At 34.8% G+C, this 17,591-nt stretch overlaps 1 protein-coding gene across 1 annotated transcript; it reads right to left on the reverse strand.

Moving 5' to 3' along the window:
* Window positions 1–990: 990 nt before the first annotated feature.
* Window positions 991–9,424, reverse strand: LOC110373366 (O-acyltransferase like protein). Its single transcript, XM_049840377.2, has 13 exons — window positions 9,152–9,424; window positions 8,077–8,419; window positions 7,609–7,794; window positions 6,556–6,635; window positions 6,095–6,288; window positions 5,551–5,665; window positions 4,997–5,211; window positions 3,787–3,980; window positions 3,299–3,434; window positions 2,932–3,118; window positions 2,666–2,808; window positions 2,371–2,479; window positions 991–2,245 (listed from the first exon to the last, which is right to left on the reverse strand). The coding sequence occupies exons 1-13, from the start codon at window positions 9,330–9,332 to the stop codon at window positions 1,983–1,985; spliced, it is 2,346 nt and encodes a 781-aa protein (XP_049696334.2). The 5' UTR covers window positions 9,333–9,424; the 3' UTR covers window positions 991–1,982.
* Window positions 9,425–17,591: the final 8,167 nt, after the last annotated feature.

Below are 17,591 nucleotides of genomic sequence, written 5' to 3' on the forward strand. Positions count from 1 at the left end.
CACCACATTTTATGTGCAATTACGCTGTCGGTTTTCAAGGGATGAGAGTATTTTTTAAATGACTGATAGCACGTTAAATAATGGATCAAAATTGTCACATGAAAATCTTAAGCAGTCATTACAGGTAGTCAAATATCAGAGAGTGATAACCAGTCTTACCAAGGAGTGTTGGGTTCCTGAAGGACACGGTCGAGCACACAGTCAACTGTGTGCTCCTGTATGCAGCACCTTGTGTGCGGCGCCAAGTGTGCTCGTGTGTGCAGTGCGAGCGCCGTGTCTTCCCTCCTCTCAAACTCAAACTCTCACGTTGGGCCCTGGTTTAAGCCATAGTTTGGAGCGAGAAGGAATGGGATTCCGCCGCCTCCTTCGGCGAAGCAGTCATGCTAGGCATGAAGGAGACGGCGGAACGAGTGAGAAATGTGAAGATGAAAAAAGGGGTATTGGCTTGCACGACTAAATGGTTTGAAGAGCTGAGATGGACATTCGCTCCATGTAAAACACTGGTAAAGTTGCATTTGGCGAGACTGAAGGCCGACTCCAACATAGTTAGGAAAAGACTAGGCAGATGATGGTTTTCACGTTTGAGCTCGTGATATCCCACAACTGATTAAGTTATCCAATTTCTTATCACAATGTCTAAGCAATTGATTAGTCAGTATTATCCTATACGCGATTAATATTACAAATCTATATAGCCTATCAAGTGCAAAAAACTACGCTTAATTTGTTTTAACTTGAAATAGAGTTGTAACAAGTATTTAAAAATTAAGCAAAAAAAGAATGCATGGGTGTTTGAATCCGTATTTGTGTGAATGAACTGATTCAACCGTTTTGAAGGGAAAGTGACACAAATACTTGAATGATTTAAAGAATTTTTTTTATGTGTCTATGCTATTTTCAGCTTAAATATTTTCTTATAAGACTGTTTTCGAACATTATTGGATATAATATTTTGTATAAGAAGTACACATTCCCATAGATCAAACTATGATAATACCGTGAGGATTACAATATTCCATACTCGTGATATTAGTCATAACATAATTACTAATTGATAATAACCTAATCGCCATGCTAATTGATCTAGTTAATACAATTAATTAACGCATTCAGGATGATCATTAATATATAACAATTGTTTTGGCAGGTCATAATTGATTCAGTAAATTCGACAATTTATATTGTACGCAAGAAACTAAAAAAAAACGAAACTTTATGAGAATAATAGTTATATTTATTTATTTTTTAACGTAGTATTGCTAAGTACGTATAGCTCTTGTATGAACCAATAACAATAAATATGACTTTATAAACATACTTATAAAACAAGCATGCAAAATCGACTACTTATATAACTAATTTGTATCTACTGCTTATTATAACATAAGAATTGCCAGGAATAAGAGTTTTTGACATCGAAACAAATTTCATAACTCAACAACTCTAAACTCTTTACATTAATTTATCGAGCAAAAAAGCCTTTTACTCCCGAATTCCTTTAAAAAAACATTCCAATATTTACAACAGTAATGTAAACAAAAAATCTTCTAAGCAAACAAAAGTACGCCTAAATTGAACGAAAATATTTAACGACCTTCCAAATTGTGATTTAAAAAACCCGAATGTCAGGTTCGCGAGCGTACTTGCGTGTTTTTACTTTTCATCTCCTGGAAATTAATTATTGGGAAATGGTCATTTTTCACTGTAATGCACCCACCTACGAATACAAAGTCGGTTTTGACAAGACCAAAACGATCAGTTACGAGTGAACTAACAATGCGTTCGGGTTCGGATTGTATAATGGCAATAAGCCACGTTTGGTTTGACACAGTTCAGATGATGCCAGTCTTAGTTTGCAATGAATCTTTTTTCTGTAAAAAGCTTAATACATTCTTCGGTTCTTATCCGAATAAAGAAGAAGAAAGATCCATCGATATAATGAGTAGATAAATTAAATATTAGTTATTAATGTGTGCTTCGAGTTAAACTATTCCTTTTTTCGTTTCATTCTCAACCATCGTATTAACAATAGCATCAGTATCGTGCATATTGCTTGCATCGTTTGATTTTGCTAATGCTTCATGAGAATCAGAATTCAATACTGCTACTCCTTTTGCACCTTCAGAATTTCCATCATCTCCTTTGTTCATTTCATGTTCTTTCGTAGATCTCGCAATGCCATTAATATTTGTATTATCCTGTTTAGCTACTTCATTCGGTTGCACAGCAGGTTTCTTTGGCTTTGCTGAAATAATATATTCAATAAAAACCATATTCATTAAGCATATTAAATACCCTATTTGATCATGACAGAAAGATCCCTTTTGGATCACAATAAAATGTAAAGTGCTAATATTAAGTAAAACGTACCCTTATCCATCAGCATTTTAAAGAGAACTGTTATTGGAGAGTCCACGAGAAGAGTTAACACGAAGGACCATATGAATGCATATGATAAGTATGACAAAGATTTGAATGCCTGTGAAAGAAAAATAAAAATATAGTGCACGAGAAAAAAGTCTGCAACTATATGATTTTGTTCTGTACTATTTCTTATTTTTTACTCTTGTTGTCAAAGCTCAAAGTTAGCAGATGCACACCTTATTAGTTTTAAGGTTAATTAAAAACAATGGAGAATGAAACAGTCATTAAATACTATACTTACATATGCTCCTACGGAGAAATAACTAGGTGCCAACATCGTGCCATTCAAAGGAAACTGGAGCAGGTAGTGGAACAAATACATTCCATATGACAAGCGAGCTGGTAGTCTCCATACATCGAGAGAAAGGAACCAATTGATAGGACCTGAAAATGAGAAAATCGAAGCTTATACTGACGCAATGGTACAAAATGAGAGCAATGATACAAAAGAGTGGAGAAGTACGACAATAGAACAAGAAGATGAGATTATAACTGATTTACACTTACCAGCGTAACCATGCACACATGCGATGACCAACCAGGAGATAGCACATGCATAACCAGACCTCATGAATGAATTCATAAAATTGTCCATAAAGTCGTTGTCCCAATCATATTGCAAGACTCTGTATATGAAGTAGAAGATACCCCCGATAATACCAGCAGAACACGCCCAGAAGAATAAGGCTAAGATCTGAAAATTAATGATAAGAAGCTTGAGTTTATGGATCTTATTATAGAGATTTTTATATCAATAGGTTGATAGAGTGTTCTCATGACATTAGACCTGAAATTCCCAACGCAATTTAAAATCCAAGGTTTGAAATATATTCGCATTCAATAATGTTCTACTCTTTTCCAAAATCAAACTTACCCATGGTATTTGCAATCTAGTTTTACGGTAAAGATGCAAAACGTATCCGAAGATCATGCCTACGAAGAACGGACCAGCACGACATAGCGCGTTGAAGTAGTACTTTATCATGAAATCATGTAATTCCGGAAAACGGCTGAAACATAAAATTAAAGTTTTTATTATAAAGAAAACAAAAGATAAAAATCTATAATATTCTATGGGGACGATAAGAATGCCAACTATAGCTATAATCGCATTCATGGTACCAATAAATACATTATTATTCTTTATTTGTACCCTAAAATATTTAATACAAAAACAATACAGATAAGTTATGTACAAAGGCGAGCTTAACCCAGAATTGGGTTCTCTAACAGCAAACCTTAGAGCGATAGGGAAGACTAAGTTGGAAGTGCACAAAAATATCATACAAAACAGATCACATTTTTTAAATATAATCAGAATAGTTTCTTTGATTTCATTATAAAAATAAATAAAGTACTTACGCTGGAACAACATTGTGTGCTGGCAAATTGTGGTGGAAATTATAAATTGTCGACGATATAAGTACAACCGCAAAAGAACCGATTAAGCCAATCCAAGAGTAGAGTTTCTTGCCACTTACGACCCAAATGAGAACCAAAGGTGAGACCACGTAGAGTTGGAAGTCTATGGCCACATACCAGGAGTGAGCGACACACTGAAACAGAAGAATAATCGGACTAATTACGTTTTGCTCTTAATCTTGTGTTAGGAGTCCCTAAGATAGTAAAGGAGATGGCCAAATCATAGAAAAAAAAACCAGAAACGACAGCAACGAAATGGGTACCAATGGGTTCATTATTATTGACCTTTGATGGTGCCAAAAAATCCAGCCTGAAATCCATGGGGTATAGGAGCTATATCATATTTTCACAAAAAAAGTTATGTTGAATTTATGTTGATTTATAAGATTATTGACATCAAGGCACATAAAAAACAAGGTACTCTAACACTTTACAAGCCAATGGTAATATCCCCATAGTTACAGAGTTTGCCTGGAGATTAAAAGGTCTTGTATTTAACCACTCCAGATACGATTAAGCACCGATCTTACCTACTTGGAGAGGTTTCGCAGTTACATGCAACCTTCACAACTGGCTATGAAATGTTTTTGGAGAAATTGTCTTTGAAAATCGCGCCATGTGACATTGTCAAATATAACAAATGACTTAGCAATGCAAAACGGTCCAATCACGAGTCTGCATTCAACTTCTAACGAACATATAGCAAAAGTAAACTTTTTTGTGAACTAAAATCTTGATCGAAAAAACGTTATAAAAAGAGAACCCCATGGTTTTTAGATGATTTGAAATACTTTTTAAAATCCACAAATTATACTGAATCTAATCATACCTATGAAGTTCCTGTCGATTCTGGGTATTTTTTTGGCCATCTCCTTTATTTTTTGATAGGAAATCATCAAATGACTCCTCTCGCTGTGGGTTATCAGCGTGAGGGAGTGTTAGACTCTCAATGACTAAAGCCCATCATGTTCCCTTGAAGGCCTTTTTGTACCAGGGCCGCGGTAACTCTTTCGAACAAGCCTGCAGGCTCTCCAATATGTTCTTTAGGACGTTACTCATTATTTTTTATCTCAGAGGAGCATGAGGTATCAGACTTCAGTTAGGCGTTAAAATATTGATAATTTATATTAAAGACAGAAATAATACATACCATTTCTTCAACGTGTACGTAATTTTGCACATAAAGAAGAGTAGACCACCAGTTTTTTCTACAGTTGTTCGTGTATTCGGCTACTGTTAACCAGAAGGGTCCGTCCGTGAATCTATTGAAGTATGAAGCTTGGAGCAGGGCAGCAACAGCCAGGAGTGGGGTCAGCCTGACGAAGCGGTTCAGGTAGAACCAGTGGATGTTCTTTATAAATGTTACTGAAATAAATTGCAAGATTTATTATGTAGTATGCCAAATTAATGAAACTGGAATAAGGGTCTAATAAATGACCTTGGAAAAGTAAAGTCATTTCTTTTTGGGTAGGAAAGACCACAAAGGGGGTTAACAGCGTGAGGGGTGTTAGACTTTTATTCTGGCCTTGGCCATTTGAAAAAGATAAATCAACCATAAATCACTTCACTAACTTCCAGACTACGGGCTGCTTTGTGAAAGTTTATATAACCCACAAAGAGATTTCGGCGCGACCCGGGAATCGAACCCGAGACCTCAGTCAAAGCAGTCGCGCTTACAACCACCAGAATATTCAAGAAACTTACCTTGATTCATCTTGTTAACAGTTGTGTAGACTAGAAGTATTCCACCTATTGTGAAAAATGTATCTACCGTCATAGTAGCTGCAGTGATCCACAAACCTCTTGCGGAAAACAACCACTGCAATCAAAAAAAATGTAATGTATCAGATCATCTCGATTAATCAATAATCGATAAAATTACAGAAGCAGTGCAGTCAACTGTTATCGATATTTGAATGTTTATCGCAATAATATTTTTGTGTTTATCGGAATGACAAACGATTGCGATTTTTATTTCACACTAAGTAGCAATTTCCTCATTTTTCTATATACTTAAAAACTACTATGTCATTATTATAAGACTAAGGCACAGTTTACTGGTTATTGATAAAGTGTAGGTTTGTTATCCGATAATCATTTTATCTTTCAAAAATGGCCGCTTATAATTTCTTCCAGATATTGCAAGTCTGTTAAACCTAGTAGTTTGTCTGTCAAATAAGTTCCTTATAACCTATAAGAAAGTTTATCAGTAACCGGTAAAACTGGCAGTAAATTAAACAAGTCTTACATCGTAGACATCAAGAAGGTTTTGTTGGGTCGGTTCAGTACTGTAAGTATGGCCCACTACGACCCACACCATGGCCAAAGTTCTGATACCATCAAGACATTGCATACTCCCAGCTGTGGTACTGAAGGTCGTTAACCTTTGCCCATTCGTGTATACTGAGAATGATCGGCCCAGTGTGCTCATTTGTTTTGGGTCTGAAAATAATAATGAAAGATATATGTAAAATCAGAATTAAGGGAGATTAAAAAAATATAGGAACTCTAAGTAATAATATTGCTTTGAAGAAATTAAGTTAGCAACAAGATTGTTATCAAAGCAAGTCATGAAATTAAATAACAAATAGGTGATAGTACTGATTACATTTTGATTTGATTTCATATCAATAGTTTTGTTATCTGCAGAAGAAAAAAAAAATTCGGTTCAAAATCAGAAACTTTGAAGACTAATGGAGAAAATCTTACCTTTCTTAAATACGAATCGATGGCATAAATCGTAACTTGTACTGAGTAAAGTTACAATACCGAGTAATGAAAAAAATACTCTGAAAAAAAAAAAACAAACTTGTGTGAACATCAATCATATTATCTACATACATAATACAAGCTGTTATCCCGGGGGAACCTACGACTATTATCCGGATAAAATGTAGCCTATGCCTCTTTTCAAGCTTCAGACTTTCTGTGTACTTAATTATATTTAAATCGGTTCCGTACTTTTGATATGAAAACGACAAACAGTGACTTTCATATTTCAAATATTAGTTAGAATTACGACGGATTTTTGTTTTTATTTATTACGAAATAAAATGGAAATGTGATACAAAAATAATATAAATATTTTCCGTAAGATAAAACATATTGACGTAGTTATTCCCGAAGTCTGCATTTCCTATTGATAAGGTAAAGCATTATCTTTGTATCACTAGAATCAAAGCAAAATAAAGTTGGTATCAAACAGTTGTTGTAATACAATTAAATTAATCTGATATTAGCAAAAGTTCCGTACGATTATCAAAAAAATATGTTTGTTGCTTGGGAGCCTCTAAAAACATATTTTGTTTTAGTTTTCAGTGAACAACTGTCTAGCTATTATGGTTTATGAAATGTAGCCTGTTGACAGACGGACGAACACATGGACTGCGAAGTCTTAGCAACACTTTTCTTTTACCATTTGGGTACGGAACCCTAAAATTCAAATACATATCTAACTAACTATACCTAACTTTATCAAAAAAAAACCTTAATATTTTAATACATTATTAAGATGAGGAAAGGTTCCACGATTAATTAATTACACGAGCAGAAAAAAGTATCTTTATGTGTCAATAATGTTCTTTGGCAAACATTTTTGTTTGTATCTGACCTACATATACTTGCACTTGACTGTAATATGGCTATAGTCTGGGCGTTTTTTTATTGCAGTTGACAGTTTCTGTCAGTCAGTACCAAAACTGGTACTATCCCTCGAAAGCTGACAGTTGCCAACTGCTCATAAGATATCCTGATAATACTTACACAGCGATAGTATCGGCAGCTGACCAAGGCTTATCGTCGGCAATTCGAGTGAAGTCGTCTACGAAATTAAAGCCAATAGCGGTGACGTTGAAGAAGAAAGAGGTTATCGCTTGCTCTACAGTGCAGGGTCTAGGCGTGCACAATGCTAGCCTGAATGACTGAATGTATGGATTCGGTGGTACGCTCCTGAAAAATAAATTAATTATTAAGCATTTGGTAAACGGCATATAAAATCAACAAAAATAGGACTTGATTATTGCAACATTTTCAAAATTTATATTGGAGTTTAAATTCTGAAAAGGATATTTAAGGCTTCGGAGAAGTAGGTTCTATCGGAATTGTTGCAAATGTTTGAGCACGAAGAAGCAACAAGCACATAATCATTCGTCTTCAAAATGGTAGTGTTAAGTGTTATTCTGTGTGATCATTGTTTGTAATTTATTTAAAAAAATACACTGTTTGACTTACCTTTCGTTTTCATCATGTAAATAATAACCATCATCTTTTTCAAAGATTCCACTAAACATAAGTAATTCCTTTCGCATAATATTATATTCCTGTATCTTTTCAGCAAGTTCTGGGTCCAACTGTAGGGTTGTTGGATCAAATTGCGTTGATACTGTATGCTGTGGACTAGGCCAGTTTAAATTCGTCTGAATTAGTGGCACATAAATAGTAGCATATTTGCCCTGAATATGCATATCTTCTTCTTCGTTAGTATGGTCAATTCCTATACATTGGTGGTAATTTCCCATGTCTACTGTGTTGCCTGTTAAAACTCCTCTTGGAGTTCTGAAACCGGAGTCCATGACTGAAAATAACGAATATTCATGAACATTATTTGAAGATCCACTAGAAATACCAGTATTGGTAGTCTTGGCCGATTGCCGGCCATGGCAACTACTCTCTCTGAATAGATCAGCCAGCAGCGCAAAACTTTATTCTACAAGAGATTATTTTATATTGCATAAGAAATGCGCAAACCCACTTATTATTCCCCGTTGCCTCACTATATCATAGCCTGATATGTTGGCCTGCTCATTGGTCTAGCTGTCGCTAGCGCGGATGCTGAGCACGAGATCTCGGGTTCAATTTCCGAGTCAGGCCAAAATCGCTTTGTGGGTTTTAGAAACTTTTTTAAAGCAGCCCGGAGCCTGGAACGTGATTGATTCACCCATGCATCTGAGAGCACGTTAATGCCTGCGCCTGATCTCGCCTGGTCTCCAGTCGTGTTAAATTATCCTCACATCGGGTTATGAGAGTGAAGTAATAGTGAGTGCACCTATGTCTTGGTCACTATAATATGTCCTGCACAGTTGGCTGATCTACTTTCATGAGAACAGCCGTCATAGCAGATTACTGCTAGGCGGACATCATCATGTTGACAATCCAACACGACCGAAGAGAGATTAGAACCAGTACCGACATTTACGTGGACTTCGAGTTACTTAGTGAAAGTTTCTTACAATCCACAAAAACTAGAGTTTAGTCTTGAGAGTAAAAAGGATAAAATCTTATAATATGTGACCAAGTATTTACTTACATTGCAGCAACAACAGCGTATTATTTTTAATGTATTGTATTTGGCGATCGCACTCCTCAGCGTCCAACACATCTTCATATAACTGGTTATCTAACGCTTCAATTCTTCTTTCCACTCCATTGGAACTATGCACCATACTAACTAAATATAAAAATACTAAAAATAATTCTTTGTACACCATTTTAGAATTTGGTATTTTCAGATCTTTGTAAAAACTTTTTTAGCATCTGGGACGGTTATCACACGAGTGTTAATTTAAGAGAATGCTAAATAAATAGACGGAGATGATAAATATTTCAAATTTATTTATATTTTTCGTTATCATATCTGATTAATTAGTGTTAATCATGCGGCAGTATTTAGTATCTGTGATTATAGTCGCTCATCACGATAACTGATATGCGTACCAGCTGGCCAGGCAATTCACGCACAAAAGATAATAGATAGTCAGAGCAGATTACTAAGATATGTTCTGTTCCTGACCTATGTTCTGTTAGGTTAGGTTAAGACTGGATGGAACTTAATACCTTATGTTTTATTTTATAAAAATCTATAGTTAAAATCTTAATTAATTTGCACATGGAAGACTTAACTGTCGACCCATAGGTAGTATAGTTGGCCAAATAGTTGACGGACAGTTAATTTTGAAAGTAATCGTGAATACAATCAAAGTTTTTATAGTCTGTCTAATACAATAGTAGTTCAGTTGAGCTAGTACATAATAACATGATGATGATGATGACACATGATTAATTTTCAAGTTTTTTAGACTAATTTTCCTCGTTTACATGCCGTAATCATATTGGTCAGTATGAATCATTAGTAATCTACTGATCTCTGTTAATCGAAAACAGACATCGTAAATATCTATTTGAGGCTTAATTTGTTTGAATCATCGGCTGACTACTGTTTTCGAAAACGCACTTCAATAATCTCATTGTTGTATGATGATAGATAAGTAAGCAGTAAGTAGTAGTCAGAAGCCAGAAAGCCTGACAACTAGTCGTTCCAAGAATACCGGTTTCCCCAGGGAATTGGGTTAGATTGAGATAGACTGAAAGCCAACCTTCTAGTTGCCTTCGGGTACGAAGTCTACTCGACCCAAGCGCAAACCCTGCACTCGCCCTGCCTCTGCACCATTCTCGCGTATGCCTGGATACTTGGATGCCATTTTGCCTAGTGAAGGAAGTAGTGTAGTCCACTCACTAGTAGGTAAAATAAGTAGAGTGCAGGTTTGGGGCGGGCATAACGCATGCGCGGGTGCTGTGTTGATCAGCGCGTGTCATCTGAATCAGCCCCCCCCCCCTCAATAAATAGGTTGTCTACTACTAAAATATTTTTTAAATCGGTGCAGCAGTTCCTTAGAATAGTGCATAGAAAAAGTAGTTCCCTCTGAACGTGGGTAAAATCGCGGGATACAGATAGTTGTTTAATTAACAACGTAAGAACACCAATTACACAAACATGTTTTCGTTCCCCATTAGAACTAAATGCACCTTTCAAATTAAGTGACGAAGTTATTTAACGGTAAAGTAAATTAGACATATAGGTACACTGAATCCTAAAGTGTTGGGCTAGGTGTGACGAAACCCAGAAAAAATGTTCATAGAATCAAAACAAATTTCATAACGCAACTCTTTATATTAATTTATTTTACTTCGCAAAAAAGCCTTTTCCTCCCGAATTCCTTTAAAACAACATTCCAATATTTACAACAGTAATGTAAACGAAAATTCTTCTAAGCAAACAAAAGTACGCCTAAATTGAACGAAAATATTTAACGACCTTCCAAATTGTGATTTAAAAAACCCGAATGTCTTTCGTTTGCGAGCGTACTTGCGTGTTTTTACTTTTCTTTCCCGTTAATTGGAAATAGGGCAACATCACTGGGAAATTAATTATTTTAATGGACATTTTTCACTGTAATTCACCCACCTACCATTGCAAAGTCGTATTTCCTCAAGCAATTTCATGGAGCGAATTGAAAATTGATTTTTATAAGTTCACTTTTTACAGTTATTGAAAAGCTACTACTTTTTATTTTTTATTAAATATCTTTGTAAGGTCTCAACGGTAACGGAACTGGAGTTATAAAATGAAGAAGAAAATAATATTTGCGTCATTCACTATACTTGTTGAAAATCACATCATCTAAGACAAATAGTGAAAAATCTGTTCTAATCATTGGCCTTTTTCATATCTCAAGCAAGATCTTTCTCGATGAAGAACCCAATACTCGATAAAATATAACAGATCTTGTCTACACTGAAATTAATCACATTTGCTCACGATATGTAACGTATGTTAATTGCAGTTTAATATTCATAGGATTACCGAGTAAATATCCATCACAATTTCATGGAGCCGATTGCTTTTACCTTATTTTATTTACGTGGAGACAGTTTTTGTAAATAAGTGTTTTTTTTTCAGAAATGTTTTGGTTATGAAAAGACTTGGATGAAAGTTAACATGGGTAGAAAAAATGTTACTTGTGAGATGACGGCTGATAGAAGAGTGTGGAAGAAGAAAACATGCTGCGACGACCCCAAATAAAATTGGGATAAGGGAGGCTGATGATGATGTCTTTAGAAATTTAATTCTTGCCCTATTTATCTTTAGTAAAGCAAAAATAAAATAAGTATCTTATGTATCTATTAATATTTGTTATATTAATATTATTTTGTCTCGTTTTTTTTTCAGCTTAAGTTAAGTGTGCCTGACTACCTATGGTCTAAGTTTAGCTTCAATATTTTTAGTCACATATAAAGCAAACAATACAGCGATCCATTAAAATAGAAGTCTATTACGAATATAGAAGAAAATAGGACAACCTGATAAATAACCCAACTTGGGAATAGAAAGTAAAGCCTCAGGCCAAGCTTATTTTCGTCCGAACATACGGCGTAGTATAATAAGTGTAAGTAAATAGTGCACACATATGTACAAAGTATGAGAGTGGGCACACTGAAAACTTTTAGTCGGCCGATAGTTTGTTTCAGCTCATAAAGGCCTATATTCAAACCTGAGCGATATGTGGGAGCAGTGGCATGCATCCCGAACACGACCAGTAATATTATCGCATACCCACTGGGTTTTCTCTGCCGCAGGTGGTAGCGAATACCGCTTAGGTCTGAACAGTAATATTATCGCATACCCACAGGGTTTTCTCTGCCGCAGGTGGTAGCGAATACCGCTTAGGTCTGAACAGTAATATTAGCGCATACCCACAGGGTTTTCTGTGCCGCAGACGGTAGCGAATACCGCTTAAGTCTGAATAGGCCTTAAATCAGTATGAAGATATGGTACCTATATAAGGTAGTACGCACCTTACAAACATCAGTATTTGGCCGGTATCAGAACGACTGAAAACTATTATAATATTGGAATCTAGATTTTCTTATAAAAGAACATTGCTAACTATCGGGTCAACTGTCGGCCGACGGTTTAGTCTGCAGTTTGTGGCTGTTCTAAGGCTTCTTACTTTGTTGCTACAAGGAAAATGTGTAAGTATTTAAACATCTGGCATTTTTCCGAAGCAAACAACTACTTATTGACATCAAGGTCACTTCAATTTACAAAGTAAATACAGCTATCAAATATTGCTTTGTGTCATGCCTCATTTAAAATCAGTATTTTAAAATAGGTATATTTTTGTGAAAAATATGTTTTAGTTTGTTTTGCAAACCATACCCTACCCTAAGCATAATACAAAAATATGTTGACCTTGAGTTAAAAAGGACACGTGTGTAAACCTATTTAAGTTCCTTATGAATACATATTTTTTTTAAGAAATAAATTAATTTTGATAATAAAAAAATATAACCTACAACGATTTTAAACGAAAAAAAAACGTTCCAATTTTAAACACCATAAAGTCCACTCAAAAAAAAGTCTGTTCAGGACTTTTTGCTTCACGGCTTGGGCACTCGTGCTTACTCAGTACATAGATCAGGGCTGCCGCAAGCACGTCCCGTCCTCTAGGGCTGTCCAAGTAATTACGCCAGCTGACTGATGATGATGGCACTCGGAACACTCCAGTGCCTCAGATAAACAACCGTATGTAGTGAACCAGAGTCCTTTTTGTACCAAAAAATATGCCTCAACCCATTTAGTTGGAGCTCCGAATTTTAGGAAAGGTTTTTTTCTGAATTATGATAATTAGAACGCAGAGAGTGATGACCCTTTGCTAACTGAATTAGGGATGTAAAAAACCGTTTTTAGTGGTGTACTTACCAATGTCCTTTTTATACCATTTTTAGTGATGTACTTACCTTTTATTTCTGAAATGCATGTGAATGCTTGATTTAAATTTTAAATGAGGCGATACTCGTAAAACTTGGTATTTCAATTTACGTGTGACATTAACAGGGGATTTAACTGAAGTGTAATTATATTTAGCAATTAAAGTGTATATGACCGTGTCTTACGGTCGCATGTTATTACACCGCCAAATTGTGATTTGGGTCGCACCGATATGTGGGGCGTATGAGTTTATAGTTTTGAGGGAATATTCTATTTTGTTTGACTGTTATTTTCATTGAAATATAGAAATTAAAAATTGTGAAAATAATTTGTAAGTCGCTTCTTGTAAAGCACTGGCACTCAGCTGAATCCGGTTAGATTGGAAGCCGACCCCAACATGGCTGGGAAAAAGGCTCGGAGGATGATGAATTTGTAAGATTATGTCTCCATATCTCTGGGTTCCATCCATCTCCTGGGTTCCATGCCGCTTCAACAACCTGGTTTTGCCCAATTTAAGGCACTGGGAGTTCCCAGTCAGTGGAGTTCCACTGATACCAAACTAATAATAATTATTTATTCCTTTTGGATATATGGAAAGAGACTCCAACTTACAAACTTGGAACACAAAAATTGGCGGATTAAAATTAATTTTATTTATTTACTCATCAACCTTATCACTAATATTACAGATACTTACAATCTAATACGTTAGTGAGGTCCTTATCTAACTAATTAAAAAATAATTACAAAAATAAAAAACGACTAACCATCAAAATATCTACTGCGTATCTACATATATTTGTGATTCACTGCGGTCATTTCTATCTGTGGCTATCTTTTAATGCGTTTGATAAAGCAAGTCATATTATTAAAATACATGTTCTACAAATACATACTTCGTGAAGAAAAAAAAAAACATGAATCTTGCTGGCTATCTTTTAATGCGTCTGATAAAGCAAGTCATGTTTCTAAAAATACATGTTCTATACAGTTCGTGGAAAAAAAATATTGTAATTCAGCCAAACATAATCCAGCTTTTAGCCGAAAGGTTTTCCTCTAAGCCGAAGTAAAACCAAGTGTTATGTGATATTGTTTTCGTTTTCCTTATCAAATGAAACGCCCCCAAGCGGTTTCCGCATACAGACCATTGAATACTCAGTATTGCTTGAGATTGAATTAAGGTTTTTTTTGGTGAATTAATGAAGCAAAGAGTCTCGTTTTGATATTCTTTTTTCGTTTTATCTTACCAAGATAAAAAATACAAAAGTCACTCCTGTCTATCTATGCCCTTTTCATGCCAAAACTACTGAACTGATACAGCCATGACAACTACCGCTTCAAACGATGACATGTGAAATCGCATGACAGGTTCCTTGTCGCTCGAAATGTGTCGTGCGTAAAAAATCCGAACGGAAAATTCACTGGTATAAAAAACGCTGCAAACCTCTTCACTCATTACCACTTTTCCCTCTGTAATTAAAAGAACAAGTCGACCGTGTAAGACAAAATGTAAAAATCATTCAATCCATTTCACCATTCGCAATGTAAATAGCTTAATTCTTAAATGAGAATTTAACGTCTGAATCATTAATCGGTAAGTGAAAGCCGGACGAGTGGAGTGGAACAAAAAACGGACAAAAATCGTGATAATGGTTTGTTCCCGGGGTGCGTAGCAGTCATTAATTGAATCGTTTTACGTGGCAACTTGTGTTACGTGAACGGGTTTTTATTGCTGTATCAGGCTGGTAATAAAGTCTTGGATATAAATAGACAACACTACAACGGTTCGTTTTCCTGGTATCTGAAAAGGATTTGGGATAATACGCACAAATACTCCAGCTTACAGTGCTGTAGAGGTTGCATGTATGTAAAGTCTCCTTTGTATAGCGTCCTGGCTGAAACATTTTCCATAACAAATTAAAACAAGAACTATTTAGAATACATTCAAAAACTACACATTCATTATTCAAACTTTAAAGTCTTTATTTAAAAATAGAACTTACAAGTGACACCAATAATGTCACCGATTTCCATAATACTGGCCATAAAATATAAAAGACAAAAATACGTTTGAAATCCGAACATTTGAATGCTGCCAGTATTTCACAGCCCAAGTCAGACATAGTGGGCACTCCGTGGGAAACGTGACTTATCACAATCAGAGAGCTCTCAATATGAAAGCCATAATTTCCCTGAGGTTTCAAATACGTCATGCAAGCTTTTATGTTAGCAAAGGAAAAAAAGAAAAATGTTAAAAGTCTTTGAACTTTGTTCAGACTACTGTGGATTGAACCTGGATGTTTGTAAAATACGTACCGATAAAGAAGTGAGGTATTTTTATTTAATAGATCTATTTGAATAGTTTTCTATCTTCTTAAAATTTCTTCAAATGGTTTTTATTTCCTTCATTATAATGTATGTGGCATATTCAAAAAAATCACAGTAAAATAGAATATTAAGTGATCACATATAATTTTTTTTCCTAGTATTGCTTAATAGTTAATCACATAATTATCATTAGCGATCAATCGTCCAGCTGTCACGATACTGACTAAAGTTCAAACAAGCTGGTTTCTGAGTCACATTGCGAAAAAATTTAAAATATTTTAACGTTTAACTGATTTTATCGATAGATTTAAACCTAATCTATACACTCGTATACGCAATCAAATGTAGATAAGCCTAAAAATAGCAGAATAAATCATATCAAGAATTAATTCTAAGATACCATCAAAGTATGTAATTAAATGAGGTAAATATAATAATATAATTATGAAATTCATGACCAGTAACTAGTATCGATACTTAGATCTATTAAGTCGATTAATATTGCCTTCAAGGTACTTCTAGTATTACAATTTAAAGGAATGTTGATAATTTCCGGCCAGTTGTTTTAGTTGAGTCACGTGGGAACTGTTACGCGCATTGAGATAAAAAAAAACCTTCCTGGATAAAAGTCACAGAAATATTGTTTCAAATTGGACGAACAATCATAAGTTCTTGTGATTAACAAAAAAAGTATTTAGCTTTATAATACTTCTATCAGCTTGTTGCTATAATCAAGCTTACAAAATAAACTAAGTTACTTCTAAATCAAAAGAATTTTTCAACTCGATGTTGCCGATTACGCTTACATTAAAAGATAGAATACAAAAAAATCTTACCTCTTTATAATATACCCATTAGAATAGATTAGATTTTGATCAGAAGTACTCCTTACTAGTAGTTCATATATTTCGAGAATATAAACATCATATAAACAAGATACTCGATCAAGATCGTAAAAAAAATGCTAGTTTAAAATTTACCCTAGAAACTTTCAGGTTTCTATAAGTAGTTGTTGAAATAAATTTAGGTATTTTCCTCAACATTAATCGATGACGTAGATCTTACTAGCTGTTTCTATGTAATCATTTTTCTTTAGTTAACGCAGTGTTAAACAGTTGCTTAAATATTTGTTGTATTAATTGTGTAGGCAATGAAATATGCATTAAGTTTGAAGGTTTAATTTTACAAATTTCAATTTTATCTCGAATAAAGATTGTTCAATTTACGAGTATTTTATTTATATCTTTCCTCCTACTTTCATTGTTTGGTAATTAAAAATGTAATCTTAAGCAGCTTATGAATTTCTATATCATGTTATAATCAAACATCATTTAAGTCAATACCTACATTTGTTAAAAGCGTAGGACGTCCACCAACAAGGTGGACAGACGATCTTATAAAAGTCACCGGAAGACGCTGGATGCAGGACGCCTCCAACAAGTATCTGTGGAGATGTAAGGGGGAGGCCTATGTTCAGCAGTGGACGTCCTATGGCTGAGATGATGATGATGATTCGATAAAACTCATGAATATATTTTTATTTTTCAGCAATTTATTACCACGTTAAAATATACATTTTTTATCCATGCATTGACTTGTACTAAATGTACTTTCTTGTCGCAGTTTAACAGCTTGCCTTTGATTTCCTTAGAGGATGCCGCTATTGGTCCTTCGGGCCGGATAAGGAAAGGTTTTGTATATAGGTACCTACTGCTACCTAAACAGATCAATATAAACTCAAAAGATTGTATGTTTCGATGTTTCCTTTGATACACGTTACTATGAAATAGTTTTCTGTTGGAAGCTATAGATTTATTTTGTTCAGCAAATTATTTATCAATTCATGATGGAAACGGTAATGATGTCCTCT

This window comes from Helicoverpa armigera, chromosome 13, assembly GCF_030705265.1.
Source record: "Helicoverpa armigera isolate CAAS_96S chromosome 13, ASM3070526v1, whole genome shotgun sequence".
NCBI classification, from domain to species: Eukaryota; Metazoa; Arthropoda; class Insecta; order Lepidoptera; family Noctuidae; genus Helicoverpa; species Helicoverpa armigera.